The sequence below is a fragment of the Sus scrofa genome, chromosome 13 (genome assembly GCF_054392235.1).
Source record: "Sus scrofa isolate SSC_HxYL_T2T_F1_AM1 chromosome 13, Sscrofa_HxYL_maternal_Yorkshire_Landrace_v2.0, whole genome shotgun sequence".
NCBI classification, from domain to species: Eukaryota; Metazoa; Chordata; class Mammalia; order Artiodactyla; family Suidae; genus Sus; species Sus scrofa.
This window is the reverse complement of record NC_139395.1, coordinates 42,369,425-42,389,839: the sequence shown is the minus strand read 5'-3', so window position 1 is coordinate 42,389,839 and position 20,415 is coordinate 42,369,425. Positions and strand designations below refer to the sequence as shown.

General features: G+C 37.3%; 1 protein-coding gene across 24 annotated transcripts in view; it reads right to left on the bottom strand.

Moving 5' to 3' along the window:
* Positions 1 to 20,415, bottom strand: part of TOPAZ1 (testis and ovary specific TOPAZ 1) — a 69,583-nt gene that overhangs the window by 4,340 nt on the left and 44,828 nt on the right. For 23 of the 24 annotated variants that reach the window (XR_014822822.1, XM_021071723.2, XM_084987882.1 and 20 more), the window contains 7 exons: positions 20,141 to 20,256; positions 17,093 to 17,159; positions 15,767 to 15,941; positions 14,727 to 14,827; positions 11,951 to 12,116; positions 4,679 to 4,843; positions 2,900 to 3,103 (listed from right to left, as the gene is read on the bottom strand). Coding sequence is in view for 23 of the 24 variants with exons in the window: in XM_021071723.2 (XP_020927382.2) it covers positions 2,900 to 3,103; positions 4,679 to 4,843; positions 11,951 to 12,116; positions 14,727 to 14,827; positions 15,767 to 15,941; positions 17,093 to 17,159; positions 20,141 to 20,256 (994 nt within the window). In the remaining variant the exon portion in view is untranslated. The remainder of the gene's footprint in view (positions 1 to 2,899; positions 3,104 to 4,678; positions 4,844 to 11,950; positions 12,117 to 14,726; positions 14,828 to 15,766; positions 15,942 to 17,092; positions 17,160 to 20,140; positions 20,257 to 20,415) is intronic. The other variant, XM_084987883.1, reaches the window with a different exon arrangement.

Below are 20,415 nucleotides of genomic sequence, written 5' to 3'. Positions count from 1 at the left end.
ATTCTTTGCAAAATGTTTTGAAAACATTAAATACAAACTGAGAAAAAAAAAAAACAAACCTAAAAAATGACCTTTGAGCCTCAGTGTGGTAATTGCTTATTAATTTCAAGCCACAGTCAACAGACGATAATTTCAGAATAACTAAAAAAATCAGAATAGGGTTTTGTTTTACTGGGATCTGGGTCTAACAGCAACTACATATATTTATAATAACTGCCTATCTTGAATTATGAATTCAAAATGTAGAAAGAAAACAGAGACTGTAATTTGAAGCTTTTACTTTGCATCACAGTTTTATTTTGAGTACGCTTATTTAGAATGCTCCTAGTTTGTGCCATACATATTTGCTTTTCTTACTATAGGTTTTGGCATTGTGCTAAACACTAGATATGAAGATGAATAAAATACCTTTCCCTTACAGGTGCTCATTGTGTTGTTCACCAATTCATGTTTTAAAAAATGAACTTTTCCAAAGAGAGACTCAACTTTTAAACTGTTTAGGTGCTTATTACAAGTGATATATAGGGAAATCCCCTATACCCAAGTCCTAGGACATCCAAATTGCATATAGGCAATATTATATTGTCGTGTTTTACTGAAACAAATTTAAATCTGCATGTAAGAATTGTTTAAAATATTTTATTAAGATAAGTTTCTTCAAGAAACCTTTCTAATGTGGAGGATGATGCCTAATCTTTGAGGACCTACTATGTGCCAGGTACCTGTGCTAAACACATAAGTTTTATATAATTTTAACCTGACAGTTTACTACCTTTGAAATTAACTACAACACCCCCCTATATTATAGCTCGGGGGCTTTGGGTAGTGCCCTGGCCTTCTGACTCCAGATTTTGGAATCCTAACCACTAGGAAGTCTCACCTCGCTAGATCACTGCCAGGACCGGTGAACTAACTGGACTCATTAAACTTCCTAGCTATTGGTAGGTATAATTTACATGCATTGCTATTTTACTTTTCTGAGCAGAAGAGGAAAACAAAAGTCAACAAACTGAGTAGAAATTTAGTAACATTACTTTTTCCCCTAAAATCAAACATGAAAAGAAAAATACTCCTATGTGGTTTTGTGGGGAAAAGTAATGGAAAGATACACTAATAACATCTCCCCTTTCTGACTTTTCAGCTCTGAGAGAAAAGCAGTATTTTTAGGACTAGTAGCAAACCAGGAGCGTCAGGAAGACGACTATGCTGTCCCTGGACAATTTCCTCCTGATTAGTTAGGGAACAAAAACAAAGCAGTCAAGAAAGTGAAACTCATGGAATGGAAAAAAAAATTGAATTCATGTATCTGAAATAAAACTTGTATCTAGAGAGTGTGTGTGTATATATGCATCTTAAATATTTATATATACCCACATACTTAAGACACTCAATAAGAAAAAATAAGAAAAAGTCCTCAATTTTAAAAAGTGCAAAGAAAAAATATGTGAAGGATCTAATACACATTTCTTAATGAAGATATACAAATGGCCAAAAAGCACATAAAAAGATGCTTAATATTGTTAGTCATTAGAAACATGCAAATTAAAACCTCAGTGAGATATTGCTTTATATTTACTAGGAAGGCTAAAATAAAAAAAACCTCAGTAACATGTATTGTAAGGATGTGAAGAAATTGGAAATCCCATACATAACCGGTGGGAATAAAAATGTAAAACAGTACAGCTTCTTCTTCTTCGGAAAACAATTTGGCAGTTCCTTAAAATGCTAAACTGTATGAGCAAGCAATTCTGCTCCCAAGAGAAATGAAAAACATATGTTCACATAAAAATTTGTATGTGAATGTTTAAAGCATATTTATAATAGCTAAAAAATAGAAACAATGCAAATGTCCATCAACTGACAGCTGGGGAAACTAATCGCATACAATGGAATATTATTCAGCAATAAAAAAGGAAAGACATATTGATATAGGCTACAACAAATATGGGTAAACTTTGAAAATATTATGTTAAGTGTACAAAGCAAATCACAAAAAAATAGACATTGAATGATTCCATTTTTGTTAAATGCCCCAAACAGGCAAATCCATAGAGACAGAGAGATTAATTGTTACTCAGGAAGTTACAGTAAATAGTACATAAAGTGTTTGTGGTGTGACTTCTAGCAGTATCAGGGAAATAGTATAAGGAGTTGAAACATAATCACGAACTTGAAGTGTTATGAACAAACAACTCTACTGATCTGCACATATGTTGGGATGTTTGACACATCTGGCACAGTGGGGACAGAGAGCAGGTACTCATACGTTTGTTCTATAGATTACAGTGGTAGAAATGGAAATTTAAGACAAATTACTGCACAAAGGCAGAAGAGAATTTCTTACTAGATCTAGATTCTACACAGAACTGTTTCTAATTAAAATACCAGCGAGGAGGTTAAGACTAGAGAAAGCACTAATTTTCTAGGCTTGTTACAGGAACAGCTGTAGCATGTACAAAGTTCTATTACTAGGAGCCATGTAACTATTATATATCATGTTGCACTGTGATAGCAGCCTCTGTACTTCCTATGTGGCCTGTTACAGAATATTCTAACCATAAAGATCAGGGATATACCAGGGATAAAAGTGTATTTCTTAAACTTCATTCTACCAATTTTTTTACTTCTATATATTTATAAGATATGCCAAGCTGGTTTGAATTCTTTTTCACATCCTTCAGTGGACAAGCTAATATGCAAAGAGAAAATAATATAGTCATTAGAAACAAGAGAATTAACAGGTTTCAAGCAGCACAAATCTCTTTAGACCACTATCTTTGAACATGCATCAAGTGCCCTTTGAACATATTTAATGCTTTATCATAAATATTATACCTGGATTTAGGGTTAGAAAATCAAAACCAAAATATCAAATTTAAATTTTTAAGATATAACTTACTTTTGTAGTGGGCTCTGGCTTTGAGCCATAAACAACTCCTTCCCAAAGAAGTAATTAATCTTCTAAGAAAGGAAAAATCAATAGGGATGTTCTTTGAAATCATGAATTCTGCTACAGAGGATGACATACCAAGACTATTGCTTTCTATACAGGCATCTAGAAGTTTATTAAAAAGAAGGCTATACTGTGAGACCTCCACAGTTTCTGAAAAGAAAAAATAAGTGATATAATGAAATGGATCTGTCTTCATCTCTCAAACTTCTCTCTTTTCCTTTCCACTCTGTTCCCCTTGGCCCTTTCCTTCCCACTATAGGAGTCACAGTCACTAAAACGCAATAATCTTACATACTGTCTAAGTTAACAAACAACAAAAGCATTCAACAAAAACAAAACCATGCATTCACTTTGTAATGGAGAATGTGAAAGGAATGTGACTTGAGAGGCTGCTTTAGCGCCTCTGTCCATGATCCTCATATGTGAACGCATCTGCATGGTTCTGTTTGCATTCTATCTAGAGTGCAGACCTTAGACTTGTATTTCCCATGACTAAAAATAAATCATATCCTCATAAATATTCACTCAAGTTTAAAAAAAATACTTCCTTTATTGGGTATGTCTATTCCTTTATGTTCTTCACTTAGAAAAGTGAACTCACACTGGAGACTTCCAACTCTTATTCCCTATATTCAGTCAGGTGGGTCTATGACTCTAGGTCTTTATCACTTTAGGATTTTTTTATCAGGAAATTTGGCTTTAGCAGGAAATTTATCTCTTTACCTTTAGTCTTCTTCTAAACATTATCATCAGAGGAACTTTCCTAAAACACCAACTTCATATGTCACCCCTGGGCCCCAAAACCCTAGTGACCCCTTACTATACACAGAGAAGAAAATTTCTTTAGCCCGTCATTCAGGGTCTTCCAAAATTTGGCACAGCTATGTGTTCAATCTATTACTTTTTTGTTGCATTATCAAGATAATGTATATCAAAAGCCTGTTCTACAGAGGTCATGTACCAGGGACACCAAGATAAAGAAAATATCACTACCTTTAAGGCGCTTACTATTTAGAGGAAGAGAGAAAAGAATGCTAATTACAATACAGTATCTCGGGGGCATAAATGGGAGAATAGAGACAAAGCACTGATGGTAGGCTTTCAAGGTAACATTTTAATTAAACATTAACCCATCACTCCGAATTCATCACTCAGCTCATTTCTAACCCAAAGCTGTTTTCCTGGATGCAGACTCTCTTCCCACCCACATATAACTTGCAAGTATTCAAGCGCACTGCTTGCCATTGCGCACAATGGTATCCTCTTTTTTCCTCTTTTTATGAACTCATCAGCTCCTTAATTTCCTTAATTTTTTCCATGTTTTCCTATATTCCAAGGTAATAGAAACTAAGTTCTATATCCGCTAACTGATAAAAGAAAAAGTATTTTTTTATTATTCTAATGCAATAAATTCTTTTAAGGTATGACGCTTGCTGGGGGCACTAAACATATTGTTTGCTAATGACAGAGGTAGGAAAAGGGGAATGATGAAATGCTCCTTCAGGAAGTGCTGACCTATGACCCAAAGATAAGCATCTCATATTTTTTAACACCGTTAAGAAAGCATATTCAATTTGCAGAGAACCTATTTTTAAAAAACAACATCATTAAAAGTATACGCTGGAATATAAAATTCAACCAAAACAGGTGGTGAACAGTTCCTCATTAACAGTTAAATACCAGATAAGTCAGAGATAATTAAGCTAGACTTCTGAAAAAACATACCTTGAGAATTTTGAAAACCTGGTAGATTTTGCAAAACTTCAAATGTCTGTCTGTAGAGGCTCTTTGCTAAGATTTCATGTGCAATTGTACAAAGCAGATTATGCCGGTTGAGCACATCCAGTCTATCACAAGGCCACAGTGGTGTACTGATGATCCATTCTGACTCTTATAAGAAGAAAAAAGTACAAATACTTTATACCATAAAAATTACACTTAAGAGTATAATCAATCACAATTCATCTTTTTAAATATCTTTTGGAGAAAGCGACAAAACTTAAGCATGTGTACTTAGAAAGATAACCATAGCTCAAGCTTATTAGAAACAATTTATATGGTGATGATCATCATCCTAAAATGAAAACCAATGACCATTTTTTAAAGTAATTCTTCATTTTTCTAGGTGTACTAATCAGTTACTGACTCTGAAGTTAATGTTTATTTTTATATGACAAAATATTCAGATTATATAAGTATACATTATGATGTAAAACACTACTTGTGTAGATAAACTAAAAACAATTCTGTAGTAAAGAATACATAATTTACTTAGTTTTGGTATTCTTGGGGAACAGCTTTCCTCCACAGTATCTGCCTATTTAAAATTTATTATAGAATATTTGCTATGTACAGAAGAATAGCAAACATATGTAAGTTATAAAAACATAACAATAAAAAGAACTCTTAGGTGCTTATCACACAATTTAAAAAAAGAGAGAGTATTACCTATAATGCTGAAGTTCCTTAGTTTCTGCCCTGATTTTCATGTTTTAAAAAACAGTGGGAGACTGCAGGACAGAACACTGAGGCGCTAACGTGTTAGAAAGGTCAGTATTTTACCATTTACCCAGCTCCCCCAATCATTATGAGACACAGAGTGAGACACATAATGGAACACTGCTATGTAACATTCAAATCACATCTCTGGGGTCTTTTCCAACTGGACTAAGAGCAGGAGTCATAAAACCCTTTTCTTTTGTGGCCTTCCCAGCTCAATGAATATAAAAAGTACTGAAGAAAGATTTAACAATTCAAGTATACAATGCCAAAATAAAGCCTTAAGTATTGAGTATAAAATTTTGAAACAGGAGCTTGATTTTAAATCACTAGAGCCCACTTGACTGGTTGACTGGATTTATACTACCTATGAAGCAAAATTCTACAAATATTAGTGCTTTATAATTATTAACTCATTTAGACAGATAAGTGCATTAATTTACCCCTAAATTTGTTTAAATTTTACTACATAATTCAAATAAACGCAATACCGTGAGAGACTGCATAAATCATCCATTAACATAAATCATGTTAAACCTAATTCCCATAAAAAGTTAAAAGTCAAACAGCTATGTCACCATTCCCTATAAAGTGAGTACTATTTTAATAAATAAATTCAATTATTTTTTTGTTAATCATATATCTTCTGGGTATATGACACATTAAAAGTAGATTGTATAGTTTTTTCTGAAAAACTGCATTGTTCTTCTTTATTTAGTAGGTTGCAGATGCGGCTCAGATCTGGTGTTACTGTGGCCGTGGCCGGCGGCTGTAGCTCCAATTTGATCCCTAGCCCGGGAACTTCCATATGGTGCAGATGTGGCCCTAAAAAGCAAAGCAAAGCAAAGCAAAAAATAAATAAATAAATAAAATATATACATATATACATATATTCCTGTTGCATACTTAATTGCGGTGTGATTTCAAAACCAAAGGGAAATGATGTTGGGGTGAGGGATAAAATGGAAGGTTGGGCTTGACATATACACATTACGATATGGAATGGATGAGTAACAAAGCACAGGGAAATTAACTCCATATGGGAAAACAATCCGAAAATGATGGATATATATACATAAATGATTCATGTTTAATGAAATTTGTATACTAGAACATTGAGACATTTGTTTTTCAGTCTCCAAACCTTGATTATAAAATTACGGTTTTAAGGTCTTTTTTTTTTTTTTTGTCTTTTCTTGGGCCGCTCTCGCGGCATATGGAGGTTCCCAGGCTAGGGGTCAAATCGGAGCTGCAGCTGCTGGCCTATGCCAGAGCCACAGCAACGCGGGATCTGAGCCGCGGCTGTGACCCACACCACAGCTCACAGCAATGCTGGATCCTTAACCCACTGAGCAAGGCCAGGGATCAAACCCGCAACCTCATGGTTCCCAGTCGGATTCATTAACCACTGCACCAAGACAGGAACTCCTTAAGGTCTTTTTAATGCTGGTAAGGGGAGAAGGCAAGTAGGAATTTATAGCTCATTTGCCAGGATACAAGGTACCCATGCTGAGAATTTAAAATGTCTGGAGTTACTGTTGTGGCTCAGTGGTTAACGAATCCGACTAGGAACCATGAGGTTGTGGGTTCGATCCCTGGCCTCGCTCAGTGGGTTAAAGATCCGGCATTGCCATGAGCTGTGGTGTGAGTCGAAGACATGGCTTGGATCCTGCACTGCAGTGGCTCTGGTGCAGGCCAGCAGCTACAGCTCCGATTAGACCCCTAGCCTCAGAACCTCCATATGTCATGGGAGTGGCCTCAGAAAAGGCAAAAAGACAAAAAAAAAAAAAAAAAGAATTTAAAATGTCAAAGTGAGGAGTTCCCTTGTGGCACAGTGGGTTAAGGATCTGGTATTGTCATTGCAGTGGCTAGGGTGGCTGCTGTGATGCCAGTTTGCTCCTTGGCCCAAGAATTCCCATATGCTGTGGGTGTGGCCAAAAAATAATAAATAATAAATAAAATGTCAAAGTGAAAATGAGAAAAGCCAAACCAATAGACTTCTTCTAACCATATGTCTGCCACCCACTAAATAAATAAAAATATTCCACATTTTTCGAACATAAGTAGTCGATGTAAATTCCTTTAAAAAGTTTAGTAGGTAATAAATGCATATGTTTTTTAAAAGGAAAAAAATATAGAAAAATTTGTAAAAAGTTTTTTTTTTTTTTTTTTTTTTTTTGTCTTTTTAGGGCCACACTCGTGGCATATGGAGGTTAGCAGGATAGGGGTCCAATTGGAGCTATAGCCACCAGCCTACACCAGAGCCACTGCAATGGATGCTAGTCAGATTCGTTAACTGCTGAGCCATAACAGAAACTCTGAAATATATGTAAAAAGTTAATCTACCTTTCATCCCTGTCCTCCAAGCATTCAATTCCTCTTCCCAGAAGCAATCATTATTACTAGTTTCTTGTGCATCCTTCTACAAGTATTCAAAGGGTATAAAGCAAATGTGTGTGTATCTATTTTATTTTTTTACACAAACAGGAGCATACTGTGTATACATGGCTTAGCACATTCCTGGAGCTCATTCCACACTGCCATATAGCCATCACACAGTGTCACTGCCTGGTACACCCTTAATGGACATTTAAATTATCTGGAATTTTTTTTTTTTGCTTTTTAGGGCTGCACTTATGGCATATGGAGGTTCCCAGGTTAGGGGTCCATTCAGAGCTACAGCTGCCAGCCTACGTCACAGCCATAGCAACGCAGGATCTGAGCCGTGTCTTCAACCCACACCACAGCTCACGGCAACACCAGATCCTTAACCCACTGAGAGAGGCCAGGGATTGAACTCGCAACCTCATGGTTCCTAGCCAGATTCGTTTCTACTGCACCATGACGGGAACTCCTGGAATTCTTTCATTGTTGACAGTTAAAAAAAAGATACCGTGGGAGTTCCCTTTAAGGCTCAGTGGTTAACGACCAGACAGGATCCATGAGGTTTCGGGTTCGATCCCTGGCCTTGCTTAGTGGGTTAAGGATCCAGCGTTGCTGTGAGCTGTGGTGTAGGCTGCAGATACAGCTTGGATCCCATGTTGCTGTGGCTGTGGAGTAGGCCAGCAGGTGTAGCTCTGATTAGACCCCTAGCCTGGGAACTTCCATATCCTGCAGGTACAGCCCTAAAAAGTAAAAAAAAAAAAAAAAAAAAAAAAAAAAAAAAGATATCAGATAACTCACACTGCACACCCTTGTATACAGATATAAATGTTTTCATAGGCCACGTTCCTAGAAATGGTGTTGAGATTAAAGGAAATATGCATACTAAATTTTGATATATTTTGTCAAAAAGCCATTAAAGACAAAAACTCATTTCTCTATACCTTTATGAAAAGTGTATCACAAAACTTTAATCTTTGCTTATCTAACAGGTGGTTAGGATTTTAATGTTTACTTCTCTCAAGACAAGTGAGTATTACTCTCATTTATTACAACTGAGATCAAGTCATTTGTATTTCTTTTTTTTGAGAATGGCCTGTTCACCACAGAACCCTTTGAAAAAACAAAAAAATTCCAGAGACAACTTAACATGTTCCTGTGGGCCCCTTTTTGGAAGAAATGAAATTTTACTTATGAAAATGACTTTCAGTTGAAATGGTTACTACAAAAGAAAATTCCACATAACAGTTATAAAAGATAATCTCAAAACTGAAACATCAAAACTGTAAACATTTTTTATTGCCATAGATATTCCATGCCATTCACACAAACTCTTCTTCAGTCTCCAGTTTGAGAAAGATTCAGAGGCCCCCCCCCCCTTTTGTGTGTGTTTTTGCCTTTTCTGGGGCTGCTCCTGTGGCATATGGAGGTTCTAATCGGAGCTAGGGGTCTAATCGGAGCTGTAGCTGCCAGCCTACACCACAGCCACAGCAAAATGGGATCGGAGTTGTGTCTGCGACCTACACCACAGCTCATGGCAACGCCAGATCCTTAACCCACTGAGCAAGGCCAGGGATTGAACCCTCAACCTCATGGTTCTTAGTGAGATTCGTTAACCACTGAGGCACGACGGGAACTCCTAGAGCCCATTTTTTCAACCATTTTCCATTTCTTGCCTCACCTCTTTCTCATAGAGCTTGTGACCTGTGGCTTGCACTTTTTTTTTGGCAGGGGGTGGGCAGCGGGGGGGAGGGTCTTTCTGGGGCCATAACCCAGGGCATATGGAGGTTCCTAGGCTAGGGGTCAAATTGGAGCTACAGCTGCTGGCCTACACCACAGCCACAGCAACGTGGGATCCAAGTTACATCTGAGATACCACAGCTCACTGCAATGCTGGATCCTTAACCCACTGAGCGGTGCCAGGGATCGAACCTGTGTCCTCATGGATACTGGTCAGATTCATTTCCACTGAGCCATGATGGAAACTCCCTGGCTTGCCTTTTGTTACTTCCTTTTTTTCCCTTTTTTCTTGTCTTTTTGCCTTTTCTTGAGCCGCTCCTACGGCATATGGAGGTTCCCAGGCTAGGGGTCAAATCGGAGCTGTAGCCACTGGCCTACGCCATAGCCACAGCAACGTGGGGTCCGAGCCGTGTCTGCGACCTACACCACAGCTCACGGCAACGCCGGATCCTTAACCCACTGAGCAAGGCCAGGTATGGAACCCGCAACCTCATGGTTCCTAGTCAGATTCGTTAACCACTGCGCCACGACGGGAACTCCCCTTCTTTCTTTATAGGGCTAAACTTGAGGCATATGGAAATTCCCAGTCAAGGGGTCAAATCAGAACTGCAGCTGCTGACCTGGACCACAGTCACAGCATGTGGGATTCAAGCTGCACCTGCCACTTACACCACAGCTCACAGCAACTTTGGATCCTTAACCCACTGAGTGAGGCCGGGAATTGAACCCGAAACATCATGGATACTCGTTGGGTTCGTTTCTGCTGTGCCACAACAGGAACTACACTTTCTATTTTTATAAACATTCTATTCTGTATTTGTGTATACACACACACACACACACACACACACACACACACATATTTTTGCTTTTTAGAGCCACACCCTGTGGCATATGGAAGTTCCCAGGCTAGGGGTCTAATCAGAGCTACACCTGCTGGTCTAAGCCACAGCCACAGCCACAGCCACTCCACATCTGAGCCATATCTGCAACCTACACCACAACTCATGGCAACGCCAGATCCCTAACCCACTGAACAAGGCCAGGGATTAAACTCCCAACCCCATGGATCCTAGTTGGATTTGTTTCCGCTGTGCCACGATGGGAACTCTTTTATTTGTGTATTTTGTATTTCTGTTTTGTATTGTATGCTTCTATTTTGATTAATCTTCCCCTCCTAGGAAACTTCATTGGTTATGTTTGCTAAGTTGAAGAAAACCTTTTCCAACAAGCTTTTGATCACAATCTCTATATTCCATATATTCCAGCACTGAACAGATTCAGGTGTTCTATATATATGAAACACATGCTAGTTTTGTTAGTGTATAAGTTTTCTATTTTATTTACCTGTGCATTTATTCCATTTTTTATCTAACTCAGAGATCCTCAAGGTTTATTCGTTCTTATCTATCCATTTTATCAAATAAAATCTGCTTTGTCCAAGTAGCCAAAGCTACCATTAGATGCTATGCTACTACTGTGCTCTCTAAATTTTTACTTACCTCATGCCAAAATAACCTTAGTTGTTTTTGCTGGCTTAATTTCATTGTAATTTGTTAAATGGATTGACTTACTAGGGAAAATAAGCTTTACTGTCTTGGTCTGAAGCCATGCTTGTATGCAAATACAAAATAGAGTTTATGCAGACTGCAATCAGGATTTCCCTGTCTCAGCAGCTGAAGCTGGGGCTCTGAAGCTAGAGTGTCTGGGATTGAATCCAGTCTGCACTCCTTACTCATTACATCATTTTGGGCAAGCTGGTTAATGTCTCTGACAACATTTTCTTATCTATAATATGGGGATTGTAATAACTCCAAACTCAGAGGGTCTTTATGAAGATTGAGATCATCAGGCAAAGCATTTATATGGTGCTTAGGCCAAAGTAAGAACTTTTTTTTTTTTTTTTTTGTCTTTTTGCCATTTCTTGGGCTGCTCCCGAGGCATATGGGGTTTCCCAGCCTAGGGGTCTAATCGCAGCTGTAGCTGCCAGCCTAGGCCAGAGCCACAGCAACGCGGGATCTGAGCCGAGTCTGTGGTACACCACAGCTCATGGCAACGCCGGATCGTTAACCCACTGAGCAAGGGCAGGGATTGAACCTGTAACCTCATGGTTCCTAGTCGGATTCGTTAACCACTGCGCCACAACGGGAATTCCAAGAACTAACTTTTTAACAAAGATTCATACAGTTTCTTCTCTAAAGTTAGGTTATTCTTCTCCCTTCATTTTACAGAACAATCTTTCCTACCCACATGGTCATTAGGGGTTTGGACCAAATTATCACCCACAATTCACTATCAACCTGAGGTAAGTACAAAAACAAGAACTTATAACGAGCTTAACAAATTACTTTATGCTGGAATTATATCAGAACTTACCCCTTAACACCCAAATGGCACCATCTAGGCTTCCACTTTTTAGGAAAATTTCTGCTGCAATATTCACAATTTGACATCTTGGCGCTAACTTCTCAGGCCCTATAAGTCCTTTTAAACTTGTAAAATGTATTTTTAATTCATACAGTTTATCCAAGACCTTCCTTCCCTAGAGTTAAAAAAGAGAGAGAACTCTAATTGAGTACCAATCATTTAGAGTACTATAAAGTCACTGATAACTATATAGAAGCCAATTATGCAATGTGAATCATCATTCTAGACTGACAGTTGTCAAAATGCTTTAAGACTCTCTCCTTAAGCCCTTTCCTGCTCAGCCACCAAGAGAGAAAGGGAAGGGGAGCAAGCAGGGTTTTGCCTCACACTAACAACACCCACCACTGGGTCCCCTTTCAGTAGTACTCCTTTCACCCATCTTATGCACTGTGCTCTCTAACGATTTCATTTGCCAAAAGGATTTCATATCTTAATGTGAAAAACGATCCATTATATGTTTTTGTTCTTCTTCTGTTGATTAAGATTCAGGAGAAAGAGTCAGTGAAAAGAAGATAATTTGATATCAAATTGACAAAGAATGATAGTGAAGAAAAAGGGAAAAAAACCATTGGCTAGAAATTGTTTTTCTGATTCAACAGGTTAATTATTTCACCTTCTACATAAAGATTATCTCTAGGGTGGACATTAGAAATCAGACATATATTATTACTTTGTCCCAAGGTCAGCAAAATTTTTCTATAAACAGACAGAGAGCAAATACTTTAAGCTTTGCAGGTCACATTTTGTCAGTAGCCTATTCTTTTTGGTTGTTTATAAATTTCTAAGTCTTTAAAAATGTAAAAAACATTCTCAGCTCACAAGCTGTATAAAAACAGGCTGTGGGTCTGATGTGGCTTTTAGTCTGCAGACTCTTGTTTTTATATTATATAATATGCTATTTTGAATCAGATGCATATCATGTCAAACTACTTTCAGTTTGACTGTATAAATGAGTGAGTGCAATTTTCAAGGGATACTTTAAGTTTAATTCCAATGGATTTACTTTTATGTTCAAAAAGGAATGAAGTCATTTAAAAAATTCATGCTAAGAAAGATAATAAATAAATTGTTAAAACAGTCATTCTAAATAAGATAGTGAACATTTTAAGTTAAAATACAGGCACAAATTCAGCATCCTCTTTTATCTTAAGAAATAAAAATTAGCAAATAAAGCTAAAATATACATTAAAATTTCAGCAAAATCAGTCTAAATTTTTAAAAAGGGTCTTCCTACATAGTGTTCAAATTCTCAAGCATTAAATATCCAAGAAATTAATCCTATGATCAACCTCAAACTAGGCTAGGAGAGCAAGGACAAAGTACATTTTGCCCATCCTGGCCTATCATACAATAAATGTTAAACATCTTGGAGACATTGGAGTGGAGAACTTGTGTACAACTATTATTTAAATTTTTTTCTTTTTAAAAAAATTCATGAGTTTTGTATATGTATGAGTGACCACGTTCTTAGGTGTTATTTCAATTGCGATGTAACCTCTTTATAAAAAGAAGGAAAGAATAAAAGATACATTTAGATGATTCAATGGCAATCCCACTCTCAACTATTCTATTCCCCATATTACTCCATCCCTCAGCAGTCCCTCCCTTTTACGGATTTTCCTGTCCTTTACTGAATTTTACTGAATCTATGACTCCGCTCGCCACCTAAGGGAAGTATAAAAAATAGTAGTACAGTAAGGTCAAGACTTGCTACACCGTTTCTATGGTGAGCTAAGTCTCACAGGTAGACATGAAGATATGTGGTATACAGTGTCCCTGGCCATCCTAAGAAGTGATTTTAAAGGAGTTCTGTTAATTGTAAGTATCCCGGGTTCATCTTTTTTTTTTTTTGTCTTTTTTTGACATTTCTTGGGCCGCTCCCGAGGCATATGGAGTTTCCCAGGCTAGGGGTCCAATCAGAGCTGTAGCTGCCAGCCTACGCCAGAGCCACAGCAACATGGGATCCGAGCCACGTCTGTGACCTACACCACACACCACAGCTCATGGCAACGCTGGATCGTTAACCCACTGAGCAAGGGCAGGGATCGAACCTGCAACCTCATGGTTCCTAGTCAGATTCATTAACCACTGCGCCACGATGGGAACTCCCCAGGTTCATCTTAAGAAAGGTCTTCCAAAATTATAATGCTACCAATACTCAGGAGCTGGTAAGATAAATTCTGAATTCAAAGGTGCTTCAAATATGATATTTAGGAGTTCCTGTTGTGGCTCAGCAGGTTGTGACCCCAACTAGTTTCCATGAGGATAAAGGTTCGATTCCTGGCCTTGCTCAGTGGGTTAAGGAACCAGTGTTGCTGTGAGCTGTGGTGTAGGTTGAAGATGTGGCTCAGATCCTGCATTGCTGTAGCTGTGATGTAGGCCAGCAGCTGCAACTCCAATTCAACCCCTAGCCTGTGAACTTCCATATACTACAGGTGCAGCCCTTAAAAAACAAAGGCAAAAAAAAAAATTTATGATATTTAGCACGGCTTCCTAAGTGTTTCCTATACTGAGATTCTTCATAGTAGCCAGTCTCATGCCACTTCTTTTCCACATTTGCCTAACATACCACATAATAATTCACAAATTGTCTGGATCTCAGTTTGTCACCTGTAATGATTATTAGCAAATCTTTAATATGCAAAGTTAACCTATCTATATTCTGTTCAAAAATTTAAAACTAAAACTCTATATACCAAGCCAAAACAAAAATGTAATCAAGTACCTTGGACCACTGCAACAGCTTGTGATAGAAGTATATAGCACTGATTCCAATTCTTCCCAGCAAAGTTTTATCTACTTCACTATTTTGTGGATCTTTGCTAACTGAAATACAAAGTAGGTATATGGAAGAAAGTGAATAATGGAAAAGGCAAATTTAACACGGAATTAATTATACTACCACAAAGACCAGGTGTCGGCAAACTACAGCCCATGGGCCACTTCTGGCCTGTGGCCTGTTTTTGTATAGCCTATGAAGTTACAAAAAGGTTCTTTTATTTTTAAAGGGTTGTTTGAAATGAAAACTATGTGACACAGATAATATATTGTGTGTGAAAAGCCCAAAATACTTACTATCTGGTCCTTTACAGAAAAATTTGCCGACCCTAATAGAGAATACAGCAGTTAAGAGCGCATGTAAGGAGTTTCTGTTGTGGCTCAGTAGGTTAAGAGCCCAATGTAGTGTCCTTGAGGATGTGGGTTTGATCCCTGACTTTGCTCAGTGGGTTAAGGAAGCTGTGGCATAGGTAACAGGTGCTACTAGGATCCGGAGTTACTGTAGCTGTGGCATAGACCAGCAGCTGCAGCTGCAATTCAAATCCTAGCCCAGGAACTTCCATATGCTAGCAGTGTGACCAAAAAAAGGAAAAAAAAGGCCCTCATGTAAAAAAAACAAGGTCTCAAACATAAATGATTTTGTTTTCTTGTAATAGTTAAATGAATAACAACTTAATGATTCAAAAATTCAGATGTTCCACTATAATTTGCTAGCAATAGTTTTACCAGTCTGAATGAAAAGAAAAATAACATGAAATATCTGATATTATACTGACCTCATATTATAATCCAATTTAACAATAAATGCATGGAAAAATTTAAAGAGGGAAGAAAAGGTATCTAAAACCTGCAAATTAACTTATTCCAAACATGAACACTAGGAGCTTAAATGTTAAAAACACCATATCAGTCAATCAGTCAGCCAATCAATCAATCAGAAAGAACACTGCATCACCCTAAAAAACAGACCAAAACAGTGACATTTACCTGTTTCAGCAAATTCACAAAATGGAACACCTGATCTCTCTTCTTTACAGTCTTTTGTTAGTGTTTCAGCAATACAAGCACAAAATCTCTGGAAATCCACAAATTTTTCGCAGCTCATTTTTACATTAACGTATAAATTTCCCAATTTGGTCCAGTCACCTTTTTCTTTACAATGCTATGAAAATTATTAAAAACAAATGCACACTGTCATTTATGCAAACATTATGGGGTAGGCACATGCAAGCATTAGATATACAGAAATTAAAAAGATAATCTAAGTAAATCTTAAAACTTACTGACAAGCACTACAATAGCAATGACAGGCTATTGCATATTTTGCTTTTCTGACCATAGCAAAGCTTCTTTAAGTGCTAGATGTCAATGTACACTTGTTTTAATTATCTAGTTCCTAATGTACTTAATGATGTCACCCCCAAATCTGAACTAGATAGTGGAGATAGATTTTATCAAAAACATGATTAGCAACATGATTTGAGTTGCCTCTATGAAACTCATTATTTTACTACTTTTAGAGACTATATTTTACAATTATTTGGCCATTTATAATTTAGGGCCTACACATCGTTTTAGACATTACATTTCTTCTACTAAAGGGGCTACAAAGTAAATTTTAGTAAACTATTATTTTCCATTCTAAACTAAGAAATTTTTCCACCAACAAAAAATTGTTTCAAGGATGTAAATACTAATTTAGACTAGATTAATAATTACTAGAATGAGTAAAAAAATGATCTTAAGTTAAAAGCAGGAGTTCCCTTGTGGCACAGAAGGTTAAGAGGCTGGTATTGTCACTGCTGTGGCATGGGTTCCATCCCTGGCCCAGGAACTTCCCCATTCTTTAGGCATGGGCGAAAAAGAAAACTAAAATCATCCTGAAAGTCCTTTATTTCTTATTCAGACCTCACATGCTTGGAGACTGCACCTTGGCTGACCTTGGCTCTACCCTGTCATGTCACACATGACAAGAAAGCCAACTTACTTGTGTACTGAGTGGATCTGCTCAGTGACAAAAATTACAGGCTAAGTTACAGTTTACTATACCTTAACATAATTAATTAACATAATAATTTAAAACTGAACTGTTTCTAGAATTATTTTTAAAATAGTTCACAACTCCAGAAATTATTCAATTATTCAATTACACATTTCAAAGTATTAACTTACAAACAAAACTTTTCCTTCTTTTCTCTGTGTAACAGTCACATTTTTAAAACTTTTTCTAAAATTGGGTTATTGTTCAAAGTTTCCTTGTTGTTACTGGTTTTCAGAAACTTCAGCAATTTATTTAAAAAATAAGCATCATACCTCTATTTCTTTCAAGGCTGACTCTAAATCACACTTCCAGTTCTTTTTAAATTGCCTCATCTGTAACCTTTAACAATAGAAAATGGTTAAATATGTTCACCACCCCCCAAAAGTCAATTTATTTATTTGTTCTATAATTTAAACCTAAGAGACTAAAGAAAGAGTAATACAAAAATTCTTTAGTGCTGAAGAAAAGGCAACTACAGATACCTAACTTTTACTATTTCCTCCCAAACCATAGGCAACAACAAGAAAAAAGCAAATTCCAAATGAAACCATATTCAGCCTAACTTGCAGACAAAGAATGGCAAAACTTTAAAATAACTGTGAATAAAAAGAAGACAAAAATATTACATCCCAGCACTTGATCTCTACTGTTCCCATTCCACCCTCACTGCTCCACAAGAATATGAGGCAAGCGAACACTGACCAAAACAAAACAAAGCAAGCAAACAAAAATACCTGGTTCTAGGAGAGAACCAGAAAGATAAATTACCAAAGGGACCAAACATTGATTAGGAATTACCATTACAAAGACAAAGTCCACACTAAGTTTGAAAATGCTAAGAAAAAAAGGGTCTGGGTAAATCAGAACACAAATGACACAGAAAGACTTAAAAAATTCTATGATTTAAAGAAAGCAAGAAATGCATAGGAAGCTTCTGAGAAAGAAAAAAGACAAAAATGAAGAGAGAAATACCCTTTAGTGACTGGGAAGAGGAGAAGAAAAGGGGGGAAAGAACAGAGTGTAATTAAACTAATACTATAGAAGTTCTCACCATGGCTCAGTAGAAATGAACCTGACTAGTATCCAAGAAGTCTCAGGTTCAATCCCTGGCATTGCTCAGTGGGTTAAGGATCCGGTGTTCCCCAAGATATTTACTAATTACAATGGGACAAAGAACAACTTTACAGTGTAGAAACTTGGCAGATAATCTTTTTAACTAAGTGATCAAGGCTAATAACCAGTAGTAAGATACACTAAGCCATGTATATCCTACTCTGACGCAATGAGATATGTAGCAAGTTAATGTCCTCAAACCAAAATTAATTTCCTGGTTTTGATATTGGCACTATTTTTATGTAGGATGTTAACAGGAGAGGAAGCTAGATGAAGGGTATGTGGGATTTCTCTACACAAACTTCTGCAACATTTCTGTAAATCTAAGATTATTTCAAAATACAATTTTTAAGTCATTAAATGTATGTTAACGAATTTCCTAAATTATACACACACTTAAATTCTCATTGATGTCCTAAATACAAATGTTAAGAGTTCTTTGTAGTAGTCTTAGCTACTGAAAGTGAAAGCTTTTCAAATGAACTATATAAGCTAATTAAAAAATATAATCAAAATCAAAGTAAGAATGACCATTAAAATTCACTTCCCTTCTTGGAGTTCCTGTTGTGGCTGTGGCTCAGTGGGTTAAGAGCCCAACTAGCAGGACTTGGGTTCAATCCCTGGCCCTGCACAGTGGGTTAAGGACCTGGCATTGGTGTACGCTGCGGTGCAGGTCACAGATGAGGCTTGGATCTGGTATTGCTATGGCTGTGGCATAGGTTAGCAGCTACAGCTCCAATTCAACCCCTAGCCTGGGAACTTCCATATGCTGTGGGTACAACACTAAAAAAAAAAAAAAAAAGAAAAAAAAAATTCATTTCCCTCCCCTAGAAAAGGGTAATTGTATCAAAGAATATCAGGAAAACTCAAATATAAAATAATAAATACTAAATTTTTTCCCTTCTGACTTGGGGTTGGGTTCACATCCCCAACCATGATCTACACTCTTTAACCACCCACAGTTATTTTTCTATTTTTCTCCTTCATTAAATACATCACGAGTGTTAATACTTCCTAAAAAATACGAAATAGTTTTTGAAGCAGGCACATGGGAGGGGCAGGGTGTACAAGGATACAATTTTCAAAATCAGGGGCTGCCAAATAAATTGTCATAATTTTCACAGACAACATAAATGCTATTACCACTATTTAAAGAAATTTAAAAAATCATAGAACTTGAACTCAAAGGACTCAAATGTATCTTCAAGCCTGGTGTTTGAAAAGGAAACAGTATTATTTTCATGGACTATGGTACTACTCTTACAATTACCATAGGTTTTTTTTTTTTTTAAAGGCTTTTGGAGGTCCATAAGCTGAATGAAAGAATAAAAGAAAGTGAACAAGTGAGAGAAGGAATGAGGGAGAGGCATTAAAATATATATATATATTTCTGTTTGTTTGTCTTTTTGTCTTTTTTTAGGGCTGTACCGGCAGCGGCATATGGAGGTTCCCAGGCAAGGGGTCGAATCGGAGCTGTAGCCACAGGCCTACACCACAGCCACAGCAACGTGAGGTCCGAGCCGTGTCTGCGACCTACACCACAGCTCACGGCAACGCCAGATCCTTAACCCACTGAATGAGGCCAGGGATCGAACCCGCCTCCTCATGGATGCTAGTTGGGTTTGTTAACCACTGAGCCATAACGGGAACTCCCAATAAAATATTTTTAGTTAACATGACAAGTAGTGAAACAGAAAGAAACATTAAGGTAACTTGCATATATATGCAAGAGTGCATTAGGTAGAATTAAGAAAGTTGTGAAACTGGAACTCTGCTGTGGCTCAGCAGAAATGAATCTGACTAGTTAGTATCCATGAGGACGCAGTTTGATCCCTCCCTGGCCTTGCTCAGTGGGTTAAGGATCTGGCGTTGCCGTGAACTGTGGCACAGGTCACAGAGGCGGCTTGGACTGGACATTGCTGTGGCTGTGGTATAGGCTGGCAGCATATTTTTACACCTGATCTGCCAGGCACTGAGATGAAATTAGGTACTGAAAAAAGACATGGTGAGGTGGGCCAGGAGGGCTGGCTTGAGGCAGGTGATGACAATGTGACTAGGCCACAGCCAAGAGAGGGAGAAGGGCTTACTGTGGGAAACTATCCAGATATTTGGGCATACGAGCAATGATAAGTGCTTCACCTTTATCTTTACTGAGTCTTCACACCAAATTACATGTATTTCAGTCTTATTACAATGATCTTTCTTACCTGGATTTCATTTCCAGAACTGCAGTTATTTCTTGCTTGGAAGCTTGTACTTGGTATAAAAGCTTAACAATATAGTTAAAGTATTCTGGGTCCAGTACCATCCCAGCTTCAACAAGCTGTAGCAGAAGGAAAAAAGTAGTTGTTCTTACAAAAATATGAAAGAATTGAGACCAATGTGTGTGAAAAAACTGAGAGACTAATGGAAGAAATGAAACATGGAGACAAATAGAATCAAAATTCATTTCAAAAATTTGAAGCATATTTTTAAATATTTG